Source organism: Mya arenaria, chromosome 10 (assembly GCF_026914265.1).
Source record: "Mya arenaria isolate MELC-2E11 chromosome 10, ASM2691426v1".
NCBI lineage: Eukaryota > Metazoa > Mollusca > Bivalvia > Myida > Myidae > Mya > Mya arenaria.
This window is the reverse complement of record NC_069131.1, coordinates 4,868,630-4,891,435: the sequence shown is the minus strand read 5'-3', so window position 1 is coordinate 4,891,435 and position 22,806 is coordinate 4,868,630. Positions and strand designations below refer to the sequence as shown.

Sequence of the window (22,806 nt, the reverse complement as noted above, 5' to 3'; positions counted from 1 at the left end):
TTAACTAAGGCCGAGATCACGCAGACGTAGCGTCTTTGACATGTCGGCCTTATATGCGCTTTTCGTAATCAGAGTCTCTAGTTCCGTTTAGTCCGCAAGTCACGAAGTATTTTATTCTTTCTTTGATCAATCAGACATCTTCTTTACTTCAGTTCAGATTGTACTTACGCTTCTTTTCCTTTTAATCTTTCTTTTATGAAATCTAAAACACGAGTCTAGTTTGAGACCCAAATGAATCAGGTGTCTACCTAAGCATACGGCAGTACGCGGTACCGTACAGATCAAGTTTTGTTTCCCCGAAAAGGCACTTGCTTATAACTATCGAAATCTGGAATTCAAATCAACTTAGTGTATAGACATGCTACATTTAACCATTATTAATGCTTGAATATTGTTCTTTTTATTGCTGTAGTTTTCAAGCTTTTCCAACGGGAGGGATCACTCCTATAGCTCCCACCAATATAACATTTGCAGGCGAAAACACTTATTTTCCTACAAATTTTCACGACTGATTTACTTATACGGGCGTATATTTCAAAACGATTCAGGAAGACTTTATGTTGATATATGTTGGAACAAGTCTGAAGTCAGACCCATACACTAGACTAAACCTCATGTGTACATCTGTTTCACTGACCGTTCCAAATCTTTCTTTTGGTTTAGACTACTTGTTTTGACTCATTGGGTTATGTTTTATTAGAAAATACCAAAATATTTAATCAGCTTATTAAAACTAGATTTGACCGAATTTTCACATAAACAATGCTTATTGGTTCAGTTTGTGTTTGTGCATATACTTATAATATTTTCCTCAGATCGTAATATGATACATGAACTTACAGATCGCTTCAATAGCACTATAGTTAAGTTATAATTTAAAAAAAAAAAACTTTATATAAATGGCAGTCCCTTCCAGGCCCAGATGATACAATGACTCTTTTTCTTCAAGCAAAACAATCCCGAAAACTACCTAAGAATTAAGCTGAACCAATCCACTGGTTATAATATCACCTTTAAAGAAAATACTTTAACGAGTTGTATCCCATTGCTAGTCTGCTATTTATTATGTGCAGTAGCCTGAAGCTGTACATGATTTATACCTTCGGTATAGTTAAAATTGAAGTTTAATACTTCCGTGTTTATTAAAGCGCTATTTAGTAATGAGTAGCTAAATTAGTTGATGAAATAATTTGGATTAGCATGTTTACTATAACTTAGACTATTTGTACTGGACATATTACAATTTTTACTATGCTTATATTTTATTTAATATTTGATTTTAAACTTCATTAAACGATGGTTGACGATACTTGTGCTCGCATCACTATTTGTATTTTGTACGTGTTGTTAAATATATGTACATCTGCAAGTAAGTTGTCTCCGTTTCTTTCATTCAAAATATTTGCCTTGAAAAATGTTATTAGTTATTCTTCGTTTATGCAAACCTGAAATACATTAATATTTCTTAGCTATATCATAATTATGGCGAACATTCAAACGAAAATAATGAGCTTATTTACGTTGTGAGTCGTCCCAAATGTATAATTCGAATAATCAAATGTGTATTGTAAAACAAGGATGTATACTGCGTTATATGTATTTTTAGAGTTACCTGTTCTTTTATTGATAAAAATGTGAAACGAAACTCAACCAAGTGTATTAAGAATGTGTCTCAATTTATTATTTAAAAGTACTTAATCTGTAATTAAAATGTTCTTATTTCATAAGTCTTAGATATTTCCATTGTATTTTACAGACGGTCAAACTTGTCCAATATATTGCTCTTCTTGCGAACAAACCAAAGGTCGAAAACGGTGTACATCCTGTGAAACAGGATACTATTTATCGAATGATGTCTGCAATTCTTGTACGTACATAGGTACAAACTGTGTTAAATGCAACAATGGCACACATTGTGACGAATGCATGCCAGGGCTCTGGGAAACAAAATGTGGAACAATTTGTTCAGTGGGTTGTAACACAACAACGTGTAATCTGTTGGATGGGTCTTGTACCTGCAAACCTGGTTTTCATGGACCGACATGTCAAGTCCCGTGCTCTAAAAACTGTCTCACAAACACTTGTGGACCTAACGGTGAATGTGGTTGCAAAGCAGGATATTACGGAAGCTCATGCAATGGAATATGTTTTGAAACCTGTGAAGAATGCACCGATGCTACGACATGCTCGCTTTGTCCGCCTGGAAAGTATGGAACCCTTTGTGGTTACTCATGTCAGTGTAGCAGTAGATGCGACATAGTGACTGGTGCATGTATGAATGTATCATGTCCAAACAATTGCATAGTATGCGTTGACAGTGAAAACTGCAATGATTGTGTTAATGGTTGGTATGGTAAAAAATGTAACTATACGTGTTCCAACAACTGTAAAGGGGGATGTGAGCAATATTCCGGAAATTGCAATTCGTGCTATCGAGGCTTGTTTGGACCACAATGTGTCGATGAATGCCAATACTGTCAGGACAGTAACTGCAAGCAAGCGGGGGAGTGTGCTTCTTGCTACGTGGGGAACTTTGGATTATTTTGTAATAGAACATGTTCGGAGGACTGTGTTGGTTATATTTGTAACCAGGTTGATGGAACGTGTCAACATCATGTCCGATGTCCTAATCATTGTGTTAACTGTACCGACAATGTTACGTGCACTAAATGTGAGGTTTCTCGTTACGGCTTTCTTTGTTCGTCAATTTGTAGCAGTAATTGCAAAGATGGCCATTGTGCCATATCATCTGGTCGCTGTGAGGATTGCGAATCATCGAGTTATGGGGATTATTGCAACATCTCTTGCAGTCCTGGATGCTCAACGAATGGTTGTGAAAGGCAAACAGGTAATTGTAGTTCATGCAGTGAAGAAACGATGTTTGGACCGTACTGTAACGCAACATGCAGTAGCACGTGTAGAGATCAAATATGTGAACAGAAAAACGGTAATTGCAAAAACGGATGTATCCAAAATCATTATGGTTCAACATGTAAAAGTATATGCTCTGAAAAATGTGCAAACTCCACAAGAAATTCAATTTGCGACTTGACAGGAAAGTGTTTCAGCGGATGTATTGATGGTTTCAGTGGCGATAGGTGCTCTACAGGTATATTGTGTTATGTTGTATTATTGCTATGTTAGGTTATTTAGTTCTGTTACAGTACGTCACATACATATATCTATTTTTATTTATTTTATATATATTTATATATAATGCATATATTTTCAATGATTCTTCCATTAGTAGTCTAATGTTTCCATAGGATTTGGTTGACGTTTGAGGTGCCAAGAGACGCTTAAAAGTCTTTTGTTAAATTTAACTAATATAGAGACCGGTGAAAGCGATAAAGAAATCTCGGAGACACCCGGTTCTCTTGTAGCTGTTATTGGAGGAGCAGTAGGAGGTGTGGTGATGTTGGCAGTGGTCATAGTTATGGTTGTTGTCTTCCTGAAAAGGAGGTGAGATATTTGTAAGATGATTACAGACGTTTTTATCACAAAACGCTCACATTCATGGATTCACTGCGTTTTTTTAAACCGGTGTGATATCTAAACGCCGTCGGATCCGTAGTCCGTAGAGTTGTTACGCATACCTTTATTTTTAAATGAAACCGTATTCACAAAAATGACAGAGATTTATTTGTGTTGCTAATTTTTCACGTCGTCAGCAACAACTATTATTTATATATAAAGTTGTCTTTACGTTAACTAGTATACTTCTTTTGTATGCAGAAGAAATAGAAAGCCCTATGAAGAAGGACATGAAGAGATTGACCATGAATACCACACAATAGAGCCATCACATGGAGGTAAAATGTTGTTGTTTTTATTTACAGTTTGCCGCCGCTCTTAATCTTGAGGAATAATTGAAATAGTATGTAAAAACAATGGATATAGGAAATAACTTTTTAAAGTTTCAGTGGCACTAAATATAAGTGAATATACAATTATGATAGAGTCTCATTTAATGTATGATATATTCCCGAGGTCCACAGGATGTTTTATTAAAACGAAATGTTTGGTAAATACCAACGAAAACCTAACTTGGTCCACTGACTAACTATAATTATGCTAGTGAGGCAGATAATTAGGCGGAGCATAGACTCAATGTTGGTAAGTGAAAAATCGCAAATAGGCACTCGCTAATGTATTTGTAAAATTCAATTTTTGTCCATCATGAAATAAAGTTTGGCAAATCATAAGCTGGCACCCTTCAACAAATGTTGATATTTGCTCAAATATCGTTTTTGAAGACCACAATTTTCGAATAAGCGTCAATAGCTTTTTGGTTGCGTGATTAGTTGATTCACATTATCACGTCATGTTATCAAGGTTTGGTTAAGATGTCAAAATATCAACTTGATTTATAACATTCCTCGTGGACTAGTGGTTTAGGTGATGTTTTGTGAAATATTTTATTAGCTTAACCGCAGGGTTCGCATCACATTAGTACAACAATATTTTTATACAATTTGGACATCATAGAGTAAAACAATGATAAAATAAGTGTTTACATGTGCATAAGCGGAAAAAACTAATTAAACTAAAACCATCTTAGTTAAAATAATTAGTATATAAAGCCACATACATTTTCGGATATTCAGAAAGACACGCGACATGGAAATTTCGCTATGACGTTGTGCGCGCTAAATTTAGACTACACTTTGGTTTTGTTGATTTATGTAAATGCGATAAATGTATTTTTTATCCTTCTTGAGTTTTTAACTTATTTAGAGACGTCACTTGGATTTACATAGATAAGTAGATTTACATCAATAGAACATAAATGGACTTTAAACAAAATCAATAAAAAAAAAATTTCGCGTTTATCAGTGACGACCGATTAAACTAGACGTTGTTGAAACAATCTTATATCAAATGAACATTTTCATTTTCTTAACATTTTTGATAACTGAAAACAAAGTTTTTCAGATTTATGAAGGACTGCCCTAACCACACTTTTAATATGTCCCAATTTTAATGTTTTCTGCTACAAATTTCCAGTGAATGTAGGTTCCACAAAAGCAAGAACAGCACTTCCGATAACAACATTAAACGCTTGTTACAACCACCATGTATCGGATACAGTAATGCTCGATGGTGGCCTGCAAACAGCAACGGACGATGATGATGATCTAGAAATTGGTTAGTTCAAAGTAAATTTTACATAATAAGAATTTGTGGAAAAGTGAGGTTTTTGTGTGTCATTGAGAGGGTATAAGACTGATAATTCCAAATAGATATTTTCTGTTATTTAAAGTTATTTGTTCGACGCCTACCACATTAATTGTGTCATTGGATATAGCCAATAGTTGTGTTTAAGTTCAGTGTTATGTAAACTCCCCAAAACATATTGTCCAAATTACTTAACTTTTAGAACAAGTATGAATCGTGTCTAACTGTTAATCATAATTCAGTTATTTAATGCATACTTTAAATCTTAGAAAAGATGCATGTTTGACTCGGGCATTATTCAGGTTTTTGAAATGCATATTTTTGTGTTTAACCCATATCGTTCGGACAATAAAATTCGCCATCATTTATAATCATATATAAAAGATTTTCCGACAACTGCAAGAGCATCTGGTTTATTGGACGTAAAACGTACAATTTACTCTAAGATTTACAGAGAATTTACATTTTACTGACCGTTCCAAGGCAGTACCTTACAATTCTTGATAAACATAGTAACCTTGTTTTTATGAAGTATATGCTCTGTGTTGTTTGTGGATTTTTGTGCTGTTGTTCCATGTTTCTTGTTTGTGATTTTTTGTTGTTGTGTTCTATGTCTTTAGAGTTTACCCTGTGCCATTAAACGGGGTTTATGTTTAAACTTTTGGCTATTGAGCTTGTTTTTGTAGTTATTCACCGTCCAAAATGTAAGCTCTATGATATACCAATGAACAATCTACGACAAAAAAAAATATGTCTAGTTAAAATATTTTTATATTCTCGGCCGGAATCAAGAATGGACCGTTGATAAATTAAGTATATGCAATTCCCGTGTAATGACGCACTATAAAATGTCACATTTTACAATAAGAATTATTTTCCCGGAAAATGATAATAGTCTCCACCCGTGAGTTTATCACGGAACGTGATTGCGGTTATTGCATTATTGTCCGACGAAGACGAGAATGTGCACCATGACGTCATTTTCACGACATAAATATGGCCGACGGATACCTGGTAGGCAAATACACACACTGGCAAAGCTTTTTAAGTCTTTAAACGGAATTATCGGTGCAAGGCAGGGGAAATCAGTTTTGACGTTTATGAAACCCACCCACATTGTTTCAGAACCGTGAACCGCAGTACCGAAATTCTGTCAAAAACAAGTGAGACAAGGAAGATTTATTCTACCGAGAAATGTAAATTATTCCAGCAAAATGGCTAGGGTCATTTAAGTTCCAAATTCTTATAAAAATGCTCCTAGGAGTGATCGACCCTGGCTAAGTTTACATATTGAAATGATTGTAAAAATTAGTCGATATAAAAAAAATGAAAAAAAAAGGTTTTCTATATCAATTTCCAATCACTCGTCATTTTAATAGCTCATGCCATTACAATCAAATATGTTATGACTCATAGTTTTTACCTTTTAGATTTCGTGCCTATCAAATCCTATATTATTCCACAATAAAAAAATTAAAACCGGTTTAAGTCATTGACTAATGACAAAAAAATGTATTATACAGGATTAGATATGGTTGACCATGGCTTTCGATTGATAATTGCCCTAGTGACATATAATAAACCTAGGTCAATTATTATTTCTACTGGGGCTAATATCAACTGAAATCCATCGTCAACCATGTATTAGTCTATAAGTAGTATCACACAATATGTTAACCTAACAGATTTCGACGAAGAGAGTAGATACCAGAAAAGGAAGGAACTGGCCAATAAGGTTGAGGAGAACGTGTACTACATCGGAATACAGGACATAGAGAAACGGAAAGTTAAAGTGGAGGAACTTGCGGCGTTTGTGGCTGGAAAGACTCTGGATTGCTATGAGGAAGAATTTGATGTACTTATCATTCGCATATCACGAATATATTTAGTTTTTGTTCTTGTATATCAAGTACGTAACGCTAGTAAAACTAATTAAAAAATAATAATAATAAACAATAAATAATTTAAAAACAATTTAAAAATATCATTTTAACCGTAAAAACTATTTTAGCATATATGTTTGCCACTTTTCCCCCCAGAAATTCTCTGACGGCCTCACAAGGAGCTGTGACGCTGCCAAAGTACCTCGAAACAGGGCGAAAATCAGATACAAGGGATTATATGCATGTAACTCTACCGTTGACTTATGATTAGCATTACACTGATTCATGTGTGTAAAATAACCATTATTATGTATAACATATAAGTATTACGTTTATTATACAGTAGCTCATATAAAAATGCGTTTTGAATCTAGTGTTCAAAATGGGAAAAAAGGCTACAAAGTTGCTGATATAACGTTATCTGTACATATTAAAATATATATTTTTTTCCAGATGATGAAACAAGGGTGAAAGTGACTGGTTTTGATACGGATTACATCAATGCTAACTACATCGATGTATGTATAACAACCAAATACTCATTTTGAAGTCGAAGAGAACTTTAAATGAAATAAATCACAAACGTATCAAGTACACTTACAACAATTATAGTCCTATTCTATTTGCAGGGTTTCAGAGAGAGAAATGCGTATATTGCGTCGCTTGGTAAGAATATATGTCATATAAATATATTTAAGACATCTACATGTCCATGGAACTTTCATTGTTGCTTTCTATCTTTCGTCTGCCAGTTATTTGGTCGGACAAAGGCATTGCATATCAGATATCTGTGTGCATTTTCTAAGAGTGGGATATACTACATTATATCACTTATTCGTTAAAGAGACAGAAATCCTAACAACACAAATGCTATACATGTATGAATAAAGAGACACACCCTGAGGAAGACGATTGCCAAGGTTTCTATTGTTTCTGATCCTAGGTCCAATGTCGAAACAGATGGGAGACTTTGGCATGTTCTGGAATATGATTTGGCAACAGAAGGTCGAGAAGATCGTCATGGTTACCAACTTGATGGAGGAAGGGGTTTGAAGACATTTTTATTGCTATGATAAATATATATTGATTGCTCAAGCTAACCCCGCGTTTATATGTACACGTATATGAAACTGATGCTCTTATTTAAAACATTCAAGTACAAAAATATTTATAAATCATATCAATCTATTTAAAGCGTTTCATTCACAGATTGCTTCTTTATTCCATTATTTGTTTAGTTTTGTTGGCAAGATTAAAGTATCAAATATATGCAATGTTAATATCGGAAATCGACATACAAGAATGTGATCACTCAAGTTTAAATACTGCACTCTCTAAGGCAATTGGGACAACTAAAGACTACAGCGTGGTGAAGGTCACCTGTCAGAGCGAGGATGAGTATGCAGAGTTTACGAGAAGGTTGCTGCTACTAAATGATGTAAGCGTATAAGATTTCTTTTACGTATTGTGAAAACGAAATCTTAGTCCATTTTAATCATTATTTGCTTCTGAACTTAAATGCAATTTGAACACGTAAATGAAACAAGTTTTAATAAATTACTTCATTTATGTTGCATAATTCGTTTACAATGTATAAATTGCTTATTGTTTAAAGGAAACAGCTTGTTACTTAACAAATTGAATCTCAACAACTTTTATCATGAACATAAATCAGTAAGTCGGATATTCGTACTCAATTTAAACACTTAAAAGTCACAAATTTAACATAACTTGCGAAAAATAGGCAAAATACACGGAAGATTAAAAGGTACCTTAAACTACATGTAAGGCGTTCATAAATGCTGTCTTTACTTCACGCTTAACGAACACGACTAAAACCAATGTATGGAAGAATGTTCATTACCTTCTCTGTTCAAAAACTATAGCTTTACATGTGTTCGTTTAAAGTCCTTTCCTCAATTACATGAAACACTTCATATTGATATGAATATAAACATTGCAAAGAAAAATAACACAAATTTACTTGTTTTGAGCTTTCTTATGAATTTTGCTTCTTGGCCAAATTACAACAAATAAAGCAAACTAACGGATGTTCTCGCTCTGTTTTGATTTTGGTACTGCTTTCTTCCACCACGAACTTGGATTGTAGTGACTGTCCATAGCAATTCACTAAAGCACAGGGCATACAATTTTTAAAGGCAAGTGTGTATAAACAATAACCTCAATATATTCTGAAAGTTTCTTTAAACATCATAGATGCTAAATGAAACAAAACACACATTAACAATAATTAAAACATTATTACAGCGGGGCCAATGTCACCAGAAAGAGTGAGGAAGTGTTATTAAAAAGTGCCGTTGACTCGGCTGCCTCAAAATGCATAACTCGAATAAGAATGTTAGTTCAGTGTATGCATTTGTTTGTGAACCAATGAAAAAGGATTTTGGGTTGCGCCTTCACACTTCGAGATTTCAAATTCATTAGCGCGTGCAAGATTTAAGCCATTGTGTACTTTATGTCTTTGCTATATTAACCAACGTGCTTAGACGACCAATTTAAATTTTAAGACACATAATCGTAGTTATCAAATCAATCAATGCTTCGGATATGCCTACTAGTTTAAACCCTTGAACGTCTCAACCATTCATTATGTAGTTTGACAAGGCTTAAAGAAAATATAGGCAAAATACACGGAAGTTTAAGTAGTGGGCAAAACTAAACTTAAAGCAGCCGTAAATGCTAATGATTATTTCGACTTCACGCTACCGGAAAAAACACAAAAGATTTACGGAGAGAAAGACACTGAATTGAAGAATGCTTTTAACCTCCAGCGTTTAGTTAAGAGTGAAGCGATAAAATGTTTATTTTCTTTTTATTTACGCATTATATTACATTTTTAAATCGATGCACCCAATGATTCGGCTTATTGATATTAATATTAATATCAATATAACCATTACAAGAAAAGATAACCAGGTTTTACTCGTAATATGCTTCCTTATGAGTTGCTGTTTAAAAACTTACACAAGTAATACGAACTTATTCAATAATAATAATGTTATTTAAAGGTAGAAAGAAGTAAACTAGTAAAAGCACATCAACGTTTTCTTTGTAGAAGGATCAATGCTGTCAAGAACGAAGTTGATTTATATGTTTCTACCTAGAGTACACTTAAATGAAAAGATTGTTAAAATCCACTTTCTTAATAGAGTTAAAAAAGAGCCAGGTTATTTGGTCGGTCAGGGTGTATGTGATGTATAAGATTATAAAGAACTATATCAATTAAAACTTAGTAGCAATATACCTTCCCCTTGACTACGGCATCATGGCTGTATGGCATCAACACAAGAACACTAACAACGATCACTTGTTTGAGTTCTATACAAATCATAACTATATACCAATCTTGGCAATCTCATTAAAAACTGATTCATGGCGTTACGCTATCGTTTCACAACGAATTGCTATGGAAATCAAGGTAAAGCGAACGCACTCGAAATTATTAAACCAGAAAACAGAGGGAATTAGAGAGGACGCAAGGGAGGAGGGGAGCGGGGTGCGGGGCTCCGTAAATTATTATGATAATATGGATTAACAAAAAGCCGGTTATTTCAAAAAATGAAATACATGACCTTATTCAAAATGCAACACGCAAGTATGCTTTATTTATAATCGGGACAAAGACCGTCAGCTAGAAAACATAATAAAAACTATTTCAGGGCGAATCTGAGAGGCAGCTGCACCACCTCCACTTCACGGCCTGGCCTGACAAGGGAATCCCAGAGGACGTAACAGCTTTGATTGAGTTCCGACATGGAGTGCTCAATTCTCCTGCTCTTCTCGGAGGTCCAACACTGGTCCATTGCAGGTATAGATTATTTAATGGTTCATTTTTAAACCTTTGCCCTTTTATAAAAGTACTATTTGAGAGCGTCACAGAGCATTCCAAGTATAAAGTAATGTTCTAATTTTGTCCGTTAATGATGGGAAAAGAGCGAAACATTCGGACCATGTTGGCTCGAAGTCCCATGGACCGGCGAAACACCTCGAGCCTCCTAAAATTCGACCCAAGTGGGACTACAAACCATCGGTAAAAAGAAGTTCCTTTATATCCTGTTCGTGCCAACGAGAAATTCGAGCCAAGCTAGTTCGAGCTAATGGGGTTCGACTGTTATTGCGTGTGGTATCTTTTTTATTGTATATTCAAGAGCTATTGCCATGTTATGAACGTCAAAGATCAGAGTTCCACGGTGCTGATTATGTTGAGAAAGATGGTTCTCATAATTGATTGCCCCTGTATATGTTGATGTCCCAACGCTGGTTGCAAATAATCAAATAAGACCATTCTTATAATGAATATGTCCAGAAAATAATGTTTTTCAACACTGGTGATGCTATAATGGACCATTTCAAAGAAAACACTGAACTAGGGGAACTGAAATCGCTCTCAAGTGCACGAGCATTAGGTCAGACAATGAGCAAGATATCACAAATACTGTGAGTGTTTTCTTTGTACGCGTTGAAACAGAACCAGCAATAAACCCATCTGAAGCTCTATCGTATGTCCATTAAAAAGCTCATATAAAGGCTAGTGGTAAATGTGTCCTCCTTTCAATCGAGAGGCCAGTGGAACCTTTACTTGGCCTATAAAAATATGACACAGTATAGGTTTTCGAACGGACTCGAGAGTGATTTGTATCAACTTTCAGCACTCTTTACAATGGAATTGAAAATACATTTGTATAAATTAATAAATAGCGCATAGCCTTTTAACATTTGTTAGGTTCGATAAATGTCATATATGGCTGTTCCTTTTAGTGCGGGAATCGGTCGAACCGGGACATATATTCGTTAGATATTCTAACAAAGGAAGGCAATTCGAACAAGGCTGTTGAGATTCCCGGATGCATCATCAATATGAGACAGAACAGGCCAAACATGGTCCAGACTGCAGTAGGTTGATATTTAAATCCTTGAACCATAAAGATCGTAACTTGAGTGACAAAGTAATAGAGAAGTGCAGAAATATAGGAAGGTACAGGAAATATCGATAAAACTGTATTATTATTTACTTTATATCATGCCTTAGAAAGTGCGTTGTTTATTGTTTGTAACTCAGTTATGCACGTCTTTAAGACATGCTTCTTGTGCAATAGCTGGATATATACTGTCTCAGCTGAAAATATACTGTCTCTCTTTCAGTGGCTTATTAGTTGTAAAGTTTTCCTTGCAATTTTGTTTGTCTACGTTTGCATTTCATATTTGATCTACACACTGTTTATGCTTGATTTCTGATAGGTCATTCCATAGACGCAATGAACATGGAAATGAATCATGACTATATCAGTGTTTATTTCCTTATTTAAGGAACAGTACGAGTTTCTACACCTTGCCCTGGTTCACACCCTGACATTTAACTGTGAGCAGATACCAGAAAAAGAGTTTCAGGACTACATGATCGAGACAAGCAAGGGCGATCTTATCAGGCAGTTTAAGGTAACGAAATGTGATATTTGCTCAAAGTGTGTATGCTTATCAATCTTCAGTTCTCTCAATGAGTAGTTTTGTACCAAAAATTACAAAGCGATGTTCACTTCCTATTTAAAGTGTATTTATTATTTATCCAGATATAAACAGTAAAACGAAGGTAATTTTCCCACCGATCAGGCTCAAAATTCATAGTTATATTCAAAATGTATTAGAAGTATGTTTCTTTGAAACAGATGTAAATGCATATTTGCCCAGAATGCATATGTATATGCTCGAAACGCATACGAAATGGTAGTGTAAAGTATTTCTCCTTTGTAGAAAATAATGGACACTCCCCACGTTCACACTGACGATGAAATCGTTGCTTTAGAACGAAACAAGTCTGAGAAAGGAAGGAACAGAAGTGGAGCAGATATTCCAGGTACACGTTTGTAAAGAATATCGCCAGTATAACTGCTTCATTTTGAACTGACGTTCGGTAATTTTATAACGATTATCGCGTACCCATAATCCACTTTATGAAAAACCAATCATTTATCTACAAGTCATACGTATCGCAAAGTAAGCTTCAGCTCTGCTGACCTAATATCATAGCCAGTATAACTGCACGATGTTGCAATGACGTTGGGTAATGAAATAGTGCGCTATTATAATGTAAAATGTAAAATTATGTTAACAAAAAGTTTTAAAATAAATGGGTTATTACTTTCAGGCGATGAATACCGCCCTCGACTTTATCTGGGAATAAGACATGGAGATTCAGATTATGTCAACGCTGTCTTTGTTCATGTAAGGGTATATACATATTATTATTGAACATTTTCAAAGATCATAATTAAGTTCAAAAAGGCTCTGATTTAACATTTGCTCTAATAAACGGTAGTTTCTCTAAACATATACAGCCAGTTAAAGCTGCTAAATATTTACGTTATGAGAACCCTTGTTTGAACATCCTATTCTGATTGCTTAAATCAATGCATTCATACCGTTACCTTTAACTGCAGTAGTATGTTCGTATATCGTGTTCGCCCTCGCCGTACATTCAATTTGTTTTGCAGGCGTTTCAGGCGAAACGGAAGTACATTGTCGCCCAGTCTCCGATGCCAAACACTGTACAGGATTTCCTTACATTGGCCTACCAAGAAAATTGCTCATGCATTGTCAGCTTTGAGCAAAGTGACGGCAAAAAGGTACGATTAAGAAAATACATTTATTTCTGTCATAGACTGAAGTGAGTCAACTCAATGATATAACATGATATGCATATTTCTCTCTTGATGCTGTTTTATTCCAAACATTATCAATTAATTTATCTCCTACTGTAGAAGATATTATTTGTATACGTCCTAATCAAATTCTTATTAACGGAATTTCATTAAAAACGAACTGAACATTATTTTCACCAGGATATAGGTGAATATTATCCAGCTGACAATCAAGTACTCAAGAAAGGTCAACTGTCTATTTCATGTGAGAGGGATAAAGTCAAGAACGAGTACAGTATCCAGAAATGGCTAACTATTGAGTTCATGGGAAGCACATCGGTTAGTTGAATATCGATGTTATACATTTAATTGAATTTACATCATTTGAAAGAATATGAATTAAAAAAGACGGTAATTTCAACATTTACATGTATAGGGATGCTATCAAGAACAATGAGTTACTTTGAAACTTGCGTTGCTTTCATTGAACAGAATGTATTTTATTGATTTCTTTTAAGTTTTTAACCAGGGTTTTTTGATGAAAATATCGAAAGTATACGTTCAAATATGATTGTAGCTTTGGTTTACGTTACAGAGTGAAGGTGGGAAGAGTACATTGCGACACTTTGAGTTTACAGACTGGAACCAGACTGGAAATGTTCCATGCAGCCCTGCTAACTATGTTTCATTTTTGAGAGATATCAAAATGGCATCGTCCAACGGGCCTGTTCTTGTCCACTGCAGGTAATACAAATACAAGCTATGTAATCCATGCATGGTCTTTGGATTGTATTCTCGAACTAATTTTAGATATCTGGATGACAAAAAAGGACTTTATTAACGAAAACACTGCAACAATTATACTCTTATTTTTAAATTTAAATTATTTGTTTTTATTTATCTGTTATTGAAGGGATTTGTGCCCAAATATGTTTTGTTAACTTACATTCATTTTAATCAATCTCATATACTATATATTTTAGGGATGGAGGTAGTAAGAGCGGGCTGTTCTGTGTTATGGCATTCCTCATGGAGAAGATGGAAGTAGAGCACGAGGTCAGTGTGGTAAACGCAGTCAGGAAGGTCAAGGCCAGAAGACCAAACGCCGTACCCAATCAGGTTAGTTAACCATTTAATTGATTTTAATTTCGAATTAACATATATCTGCGCTTTATACAAGTGCGCATTATGCCCATTAACGAAAAAGTCAACATAGTTAAAACAAACATGTATGCATAATATTGTCTGGTCTTCTTTAAAATCCTCTTTCTTTCGCAAATAGGAAGCGTACTATAAGCTACATATTCGCTGGGAATAACGATATGATATATATCTTGATATTTTCTATTTGTAGGCACAGTTCGACTTCTGCCATGATTGTGTTCTGGAGTTCGTCCGTTCGTTCAAACCATACTCCAATTTCAGATGAGATATATAATGTGGATTGGAAAACAATACTTAATTATCTTGATTTGTTATATTGTCGTCAAATTTTCATATGTTTTGTTTGTTTTAAATTGAATACCATTGTGTACAGTTTGGGGCACTTCAAGTTAAGCGGTTCCCACAATATAAGTATTCCAAGTTCAAACAGCTAACCCAATAATCTGGGCTATATTTAAAATACATAATTACAACAGTTTTTTGAGTTCACCACTCCCAGCCAGCCCCGATTTACTCTTAAAGTAAAATATTTTATTAGCGCGGTACCAACAGGGACATCTAAATGGTATCTACTCAAAATACTTATGTGAACATACTTTTACCATATCTAGTTATATCTACTCGTATATTAGCTACTACTACGTACTTATGTAAATAAATCCAATTGCTTTGTTTGTACATCATATGAACGTTTCGTTTTTGGATTTTGTTAAACTGTAGTTATGACCCTAACAGTACGGCTTTATCTATTCACAGATATGTTATATTTATAAACACGTTTCTGCATTCATCTGCTTTATTCTAATTATATAAATCTAAGCGTGTTTCTTTTTTGTTTAAACTAAATAAAATGTGTAAGAACTTCTGCAACATGTGAATAGGTTCCTTCGTTAATTGGAATATGGACACATGTATCTATATTGCAGAGATGAGATTCTTTTCTGTATTGCTCATAACTACCCTGGACGTTCACAGTGTCGAATACGCCAAGGACTGGTTCCGCACAAATGACAGGCTCTGGTATTGTAATAAGTAATGTAAAACCGCCTTTTAACTGCCGCTTTGTTTTGCTATTTTCTATTGGTAACATTTGGTTTTGCGATGCATTTGCTTTGAGTGTTGTACTGAATAAAAAACCTTAATATTGGTTGTGTAAGATACTTGTTAATACAGCAACATTCGGACTGTTGTGGTATGGATTGTATGAAACTAATCGAATTGACACATTGGGTTAGTTCAAACCAACGTCATATTCTCTTTATATTGTAATTATACAACAAATGAAATAGAAAGGTTACCACTCGGTCATGGGCTCCAAACGTAAAAACTTTAAACAACTTCAGCAAATGAATAATATAATGATAAAATCATCTATGTTTTTTAACAAATATAGTCAAAAAGGGACACTATTGAGCACAATACATTTTATTGTTTGTTTAAACAGTGTTTGAGGTAAATGTTTAAATTAACATCCTGTGTAGTGTTCAATGAATAACATTAACATCGTCATATAAACTGACAAATAAGCAGCACCCCACGCACGATATGGGGCTGTAAGACATACACTTGCTTTTCTTGTGTAACTATTTTAATAACTCAAATTTTGGAAGCAACTCTTAAAACTTTATGATGATACCTTAAAATATTCATAAGAAATTTAGACAACAAAGAACATTATACTGGTTGAGTTTGTAAGTCCAAACAGTTTTGACAGTTTTTTAACAATATCTTTGCGAGTTTTGGTTTTAGTAACTTCAAACTTGGCATTAAAAATGTTTGGTTCAAACCTCAGCCTCTGCTGAAGTACACATTCACAAAATAGTTTGATTCATAAACGCAAAACGTTCATTTCAAGCACAGTAAATCACCATTCAATCGGTGAAATGGAGTATGTAAATCCCGATTGCTTTTAAATTATATTTTATCTAAAAATAGATTGCTGTTCCGTCATGGTTTGTTTTTATTTCTAATCAAACACACAATGGGAATGGGAATCAACTCGAACAGAATCTAATCTTAGAAAATTTGAGTTGTGTCCCTTGCTTCAAAAATCTAAGAACATTCCTTACCCATGATATTGATTACAGTGCGATTTAAAATCTGTGACGTCATTCCCCGCGTGCTGCATATTTACATTTCACCTGATTAGGAGTTTGACAGGGATGCATCACAGGCATCTGAATCATTGTTTGAAGACATATCTTTGTATCTTTTTTGTATATCAAAGACACATGTGTTGTTTATCCCATTGTATGTACCCAAAATGGTTTTAAACAACATTTAAGTGACAAACAATGATACAGATGCCTGTGGGATTTATAAGAAAAATACTAACCTAAACTTGACGAAAATTCGCATTCGTTGCTAAGGCAAGCGTTTGTAGCGATCTTGATCATCTAATTATTGATCGAGGTTAAAATAGGCGTGATTTAACAGGTGTTCGGTATTTATAGTCCTGTTCAATAACTGTTGTTATCTCCCTTGAAATATTACCTCCCCTGAACGCTTTTCCGTGGGGAGAACTTATCTTGACTTCCGGTGGAGAGCAAAGTAAACTTGTGCGAAAATGAGCGAATCTACACCAAAATCGACAGTTAAAAGGCGACATTATTGTTGCATTTGCAATAACTACAGGGGGGAAATTGTGAATAAACTTTGTGTAACGTTGCACAGATTCCCAACGGACGATAAACTCAGAAAACTCTGGATTAAACGTCTGAAAGCTGTCAGTCCAAACTTTGTGTCAAGTTTGAAAAACGATCGCCTTTGTTCTGTTCACTTCGCCAACGGCAAATACACAAAGAAAAACCCCTTTCCGTGTGTGTTTATCATAAACAACAAGGAAAAGATATTTAAATTATCAAAGGTAAGCCGAGTTTGTCGTTGTGAAACTAGTTTCATCTTGTTTATCATTCATTGTGAATCACTAGCTATTTATTTTAAATATATTGAACAACATCATGAACATGTTTGTCTAAACTTTATATGAATGTATTTCACTGTTTACCAACACTTTTGGAAATTGTCAAACAAAAGATTTGGTTCTGTTATGTTACATGTTTATAGTTTGCTAAAACAAGGGGGATTTTTTACCTGTTTTATTATCTGTATAATCAGTTAACGTACAATATATTGTTCTGGATCTGGATGGTACGTTGCAGGGCCTTTCAGCATATAAGCAACGTAGCATCATGAATATCATATCAAGGATTTTTGTTCGTTTCTGTGAAATATCGAAAATATTACTCACAAAATAGAACCATAAGAAATACTAAGAATCCTGTTTATTTATGTATTTTCAGGTGGAAAGTTCAGAACCGGCATACAAATGTAATGACGAAGACCAAGAGGCGGAGAATGAAGAGTATGATGGGCCAGACTGTACGTTAACTACAAGCAGTGTATCCGAGTATGCTTCAATCAAGTTCCATGACTATGCTGGCCAGATTGAATTTACTGTTCAGAAAACGCTAAATAAAGACACACAGGCTGACAAAGTAGGAGTGTCCTTTTCTACTCAGACGGAAGGGACTAGTTCAGTTTCAGTTACTAAGTGTAGTGTTTCAACACAAACAGACTTTGAAACTCCATTATGTAAATGTATGTCAAAAACAACTTCTGAAGTTGGAGTACAAGTTAACAAACCTGACCTGACTGTGGAAGACATTAAAAGTAATGAGATGTGTATGTTTTACACAGGTCTACCTATTGTGGAAACTTTTCATTTACTTTTTGATGAAAGGGATGATGTAGAGAGTCACACAAATAGATGCGAAAATGGAGAAAACAAGGGCCGGCCAAGAGCGCTACGACTTATTGATGATTTTTTTTTAGTTTTGATGCGTTTAAGATTTGGGCTTCTTCTTGAAGACTTAGCAAGGAGATTCCATGTGTCGAAATCAACATATTCAAACATAACAAACCAGTGGATTTCATACATGAGTGTGAAACTGTCAACATTAGTTGCTTGGCCATCCAGAAAGACATTAAAAGTTACAATGCCACAGAAGTTCAAACGGAAATACCCGAACTGCCGCATAATCATTGACTGCACTGAGTTCTACACAGAAACACCACAATCACTTGCTAACAAATCAATGATGTACTCACACTACAAGTCACATATGACTTGGAAGGCACTTTTAGGAATAAGTCCATCTGGAATTATAACTTTCGTTTCGGACATATGGAGTGGAACATTAGCGATAAACAGTTGACAATTAAGTCAGGACTCCTTGATTTGTGTGAAGCTGGTGATGGGATAATGGCTGATAAGGGTTTTCTAATATCGGATTTGACAACACCACGCTGCATGCATCTGATTATTCCACCCTTGAAATTACAAAAGTTTAACCGCCGACAAGTTGAAGAAACAAGGAGAATCGCAAACTTGCGAATTGACGTAGAACGTGCTATGGAAAGAGTGAAAAACTTCAGGATTTTGCAAGGTGTAATGCCTATAACATTGTCTAAGCAAGCATCAAAAATCCTGAAAAGGACAACGTACGTTAATGGGCATCTACGGCCTCTATATTTCAAAAATATTAAGTTATTAACTGCTGTTACTGACAGTTTTTAATAAATAGAGTAACATGTAAACTGCATTTTATTACGAATAGTTTTCCGCTATGCCAACAGATGACGTCAGAAACGGCACGCAAAGCACGTGGTTTCGCGCCAAAAGCGTTGATTCTGCCGATTTTTGCGTTTTTAATGTAAAAATAAACACAGAGCGCATGCAAGTGTCACTGAGATCTTTTCACATAGGATTCAGTATTATCTTATTTACTTCTATGCACAGTTTGGTCGTGACACTTATCTGCGCTCTACCCTTAAACACCAAAAAAAGCTTCTTAATTTGTACGTAATTTAAAAATAATACTTTTGTTTTTTTCCTAGTAATGTTAATTTAGACCTTAAATGTGACCAAAAAGTGTCTAGTCTGTCATATGTGTTCGTGTGTTTTGGTTTAATACATCGTCTGAAACTTGAGATCACTCATAAATATTTTTACTAAAAATAATCGATTCAATATTTCCAAAAATCGGTTGAGTACCGCCATGATTTAATCAAATATCCGTTTCTAAGCAAACGCTCCGAGACTTGATTGTTCGTGTCGAGTATATTTCAACGTTTGAAATAGTATTGAAAGGTGTAAGTGATTTTTTTAATCAAAGCTTCAAGATCCGGATCAACCCAACAGCCAACCGCAGTTTATAAGGTGATGTATTTTTATCTTCATTTGATATCTGACTCTGAGTGAAACGAAGTGAACTAGAAATGAAAAGAACAATAACAAGAATAAAGCTGATATGTTATACTACCAGACTTGCTAAATGATGTCTTTAATATTCTGCTCGAGAAAGAGTCGTCTGTGAAATGGCGCCAAATTACAACTAAGGGCACTAATTCCCTTCATGTGAGAAAAACAAGGGGAGGTAATAAAATTAATACAAAAGTATTTATTTTTAAATTGAATTTGAGAAATTGATTTGTTTTTTGTGCAATAAACATTTTCAATAACATTTTTAGTTATATTTAATTATTTAAAGTTATTTGTTTTTCTATAAGAACACGTATTTTAATAGTTGCTCTGTCAAATTTGTTGCCACCATTAGTACATGATGATGAAGATTGAATATGATCATTGTTAAAAGACAGTACTGTGGAATATACTTTTATTAACATTGCTTCAGGCTTCTTTCTAGATATGTTCTTAAACGTGTTTAATAAAATTTACATTTCATGACATGAAAGATCATATACATACTATTTAAAGCTGCGCTCTCACAGATTTACCATTTTTACAACTTTCTTGCCAATTGATGTTGCCTAGTTAAGAGCACAATTGCATGTTGTTTGCTTTGGTTTAATCACCAATATAATTGTAACTTTACCTCTGAAAATAAACTGTTACACACTTAATGTACTTTTTTATTATTTTTTGTTCAGTCGCCTTTGAGCTGGAATTGGCATTGCAGAGTTTAGTGCTCTGGCTTGATTAAACTGACTGAATCTAACCTCCACCGACTTACACTCATTATTCATTAAGACAAAACAACCACTCTCGTTAAAGACTTTATCATAGCATTTGTCATTCCAGTTAAATGAAGTTATGTAATACCAGTTAACAAGCAAAGAACTGATTCAACACTCTAAAAACCATAGCCGGCAAGTGACATCTGTACATTTAGATTTACCTGGTTACCCACTTGACTCTTGAGTCTGAACACAAACACTGTTTTTCAATAAAAGAAGAAAAAAAAACTAATTATTTTCATTCCAAGCATTTTATTCAATTCAAGCATTGTTGTCAATGAAAAAGAGTAGTTCATGAGATACATTTAATAAGATCATAAAAACATAGGTATAAATCAAAGAATTAATCAACGACACAAAAATGTTCATGTGATATATAGTATCGGTGGCCGTGTGGACTAGCTGGTTGTTTTCATTTTTTTCTATACTTGAGAAGTGTGGGTCTGAATCCAAACCCCACAAAATCAAAATACTTTTTATGCTATAAACTGCATTTTTGTGCAATTTATATATCATAGAGTAAACTAATGATCAATAAGTGCTTTCAGTTGCTTTACTGGGAAAACTGTTTTTGTTCAAAACATAAGCGAGTCATTTTAAGTCTGAGTTTTAGACTCGCACTAAAAAAACTGAATCTTTAAAGCAAACTATTAAATGTAACAACAACATGTGAGCACCAATTCTGTTTTAACAAACTCTTTTTTTTTTGTCTATTTACACATAATGAACAAGAACTGTTTGATTTTTCTATTTACACTTTAAACACATTAAGATTCTTTACATTAGTTCTTTACCCCGTTTGACACGCTCTGTGAACAATTCTGGTATAACAGCCTTTACATAAAAACAGTTCAGTTTACCTAACATGTCAACCCAAAAATCATTATCAAAAGGTATTCCCTCCACACTATGACCCTTCAAAGTCCACACAAAAAATCACACCATTTTTTTCTGTTAAGGCCATTTGACCTTGAACTTGGAAATAGTAGCTGAGTTTTTTTTTTCAAGGTTACTTCGCCATTCACTATTGAACAACAAAATATTTTGTCTATACAGGCCTCTTCTGGTGAACAGTTTCTAAATTTATATGGGCATTTTATCTCTAAGACCCCCTTGGTGTGAGCACATTTCTTACAACAGTCTACTATTCCATCTGGGCTTGATCCCAAGTGTGGTAGACTTGGCTTTACCACAAGGCCAGATGAAAAGAGTTTCAGCCCGGGGTGAGTTATTTGAATACGCCTTTGGTACAGACGCTTGGCAGCTGGTTCATGGCTTCTGCCCCATCTAGTAGCTGCAGTATCAAATTCGTCATTGTACCCCATAATGGATCGCAACAAGATATCAGGTTTTGTTTCAGGTTTTTTCTTACAAATAGTTCCAAAACTGGAACTTGTTAACGTACCAGCCCTTGCATTTTTCCAATGGTAACTTTTATGTTGTCCTTTTGTTGAGTTTTCAATAAGAAAACAGTCATCCTGATTACAGTTCAATGATTTAAAATATGTTTCGAAATTATTTTCACACATTGAACTTTTTAAGTCAACACTGTCTTTGTAAAAGAAATCCACAGAATGAAGTTTGTGAAGCACTGGTATACTGTAGAGGATTTATTAGACGATTCACATATGTCCCCACGTGTATCAAATGATAAACATGTTAATAACTTTGGTGTAAAGCTTATTGACTTTTGTAAAGTGAATACACTCAGAATAGCAAATGGTAGACTATTTAAGGATCAGAAAGTCGGAGATTTTACATTCGTTAATCATAATGGTTGCAGTGTTATAGACTATTTGCTGTATACGGATACTATAGTTAAATCTATAAATGACTTCGGGATTGAAACTCGTTCTGAATCCAGTCATTTACCTATTCGAGTACAT

General features: G+C 34.5%; 2 protein-coding genes and 1 pseudogene across 2 annotated transcripts; 2 read left to right on the top strand and 1 right to left on the bottom strand.

The window, feature by feature from the left end:
• The first annotated feature begins 1,195 nt into the window (after positions 1-1,195).
• On the top strand, positions 1,196-16,028 carry LOC128206298 (receptor-type tyrosine-protein phosphatase kappa-like; annotated as a pseudogene).
• LOC128205997 (uncharacterized) lies at positions 15,810-19,098 on the top strand. Its single transcript, XM_052908116.1, has 3 exons — positions 15,810-15,901; positions 17,516-17,747; positions 18,184-19,098. The coding sequence occupies exons 1-3, from the start codon at positions 15,810-15,812 to the stop codon at positions 19,096-19,098; spliced, it is 1,239 nt and encodes a 412-aa protein (XP_052764076.1).
• Positions 19,099-21,837: 2,739 nt separating this feature from the next.
• Positions 21,838-22,806, bottom strand: LOC128205996 (uncharacterized). Its single transcript, XM_052908115.1, has 2 exons — positions 22,793-22,806; positions 21,838-22,519 (listed from the first exon to the last, which is right to left on the bottom strand). The coding sequence occupies exons 1-2, from the start codon at positions 22,804-22,806 to the stop codon at positions 21,838-21,840; spliced, it is 696 nt and encodes a 231-aa protein (XP_052764075.1).

Excerpts from the sequence above, each read along its gene's own strand:
- LOC128205997 (XM_052908116.1), top strand. The coding sequence starts at position 15,810 with ATGAGATTCTTTTCTGTATTGCTCATAACTACCCTGGACGTTCACAGT. Across the intron at positions 15,902-17,515 it reads CGCACAAATGACAGGCTCTG|GGGGGAAATTGTGAATAAAC; the intron begins GTATTGTAATAA and ends CAATAACTACAG. Across the intron at positions 17,748-18,183 it reads AGATATTTAAATTATCAAAG|GTGGAAAGTTCAGAACCGGC; the intron begins GTAAGCCGAGTT and ends ATGTATTTTCAG.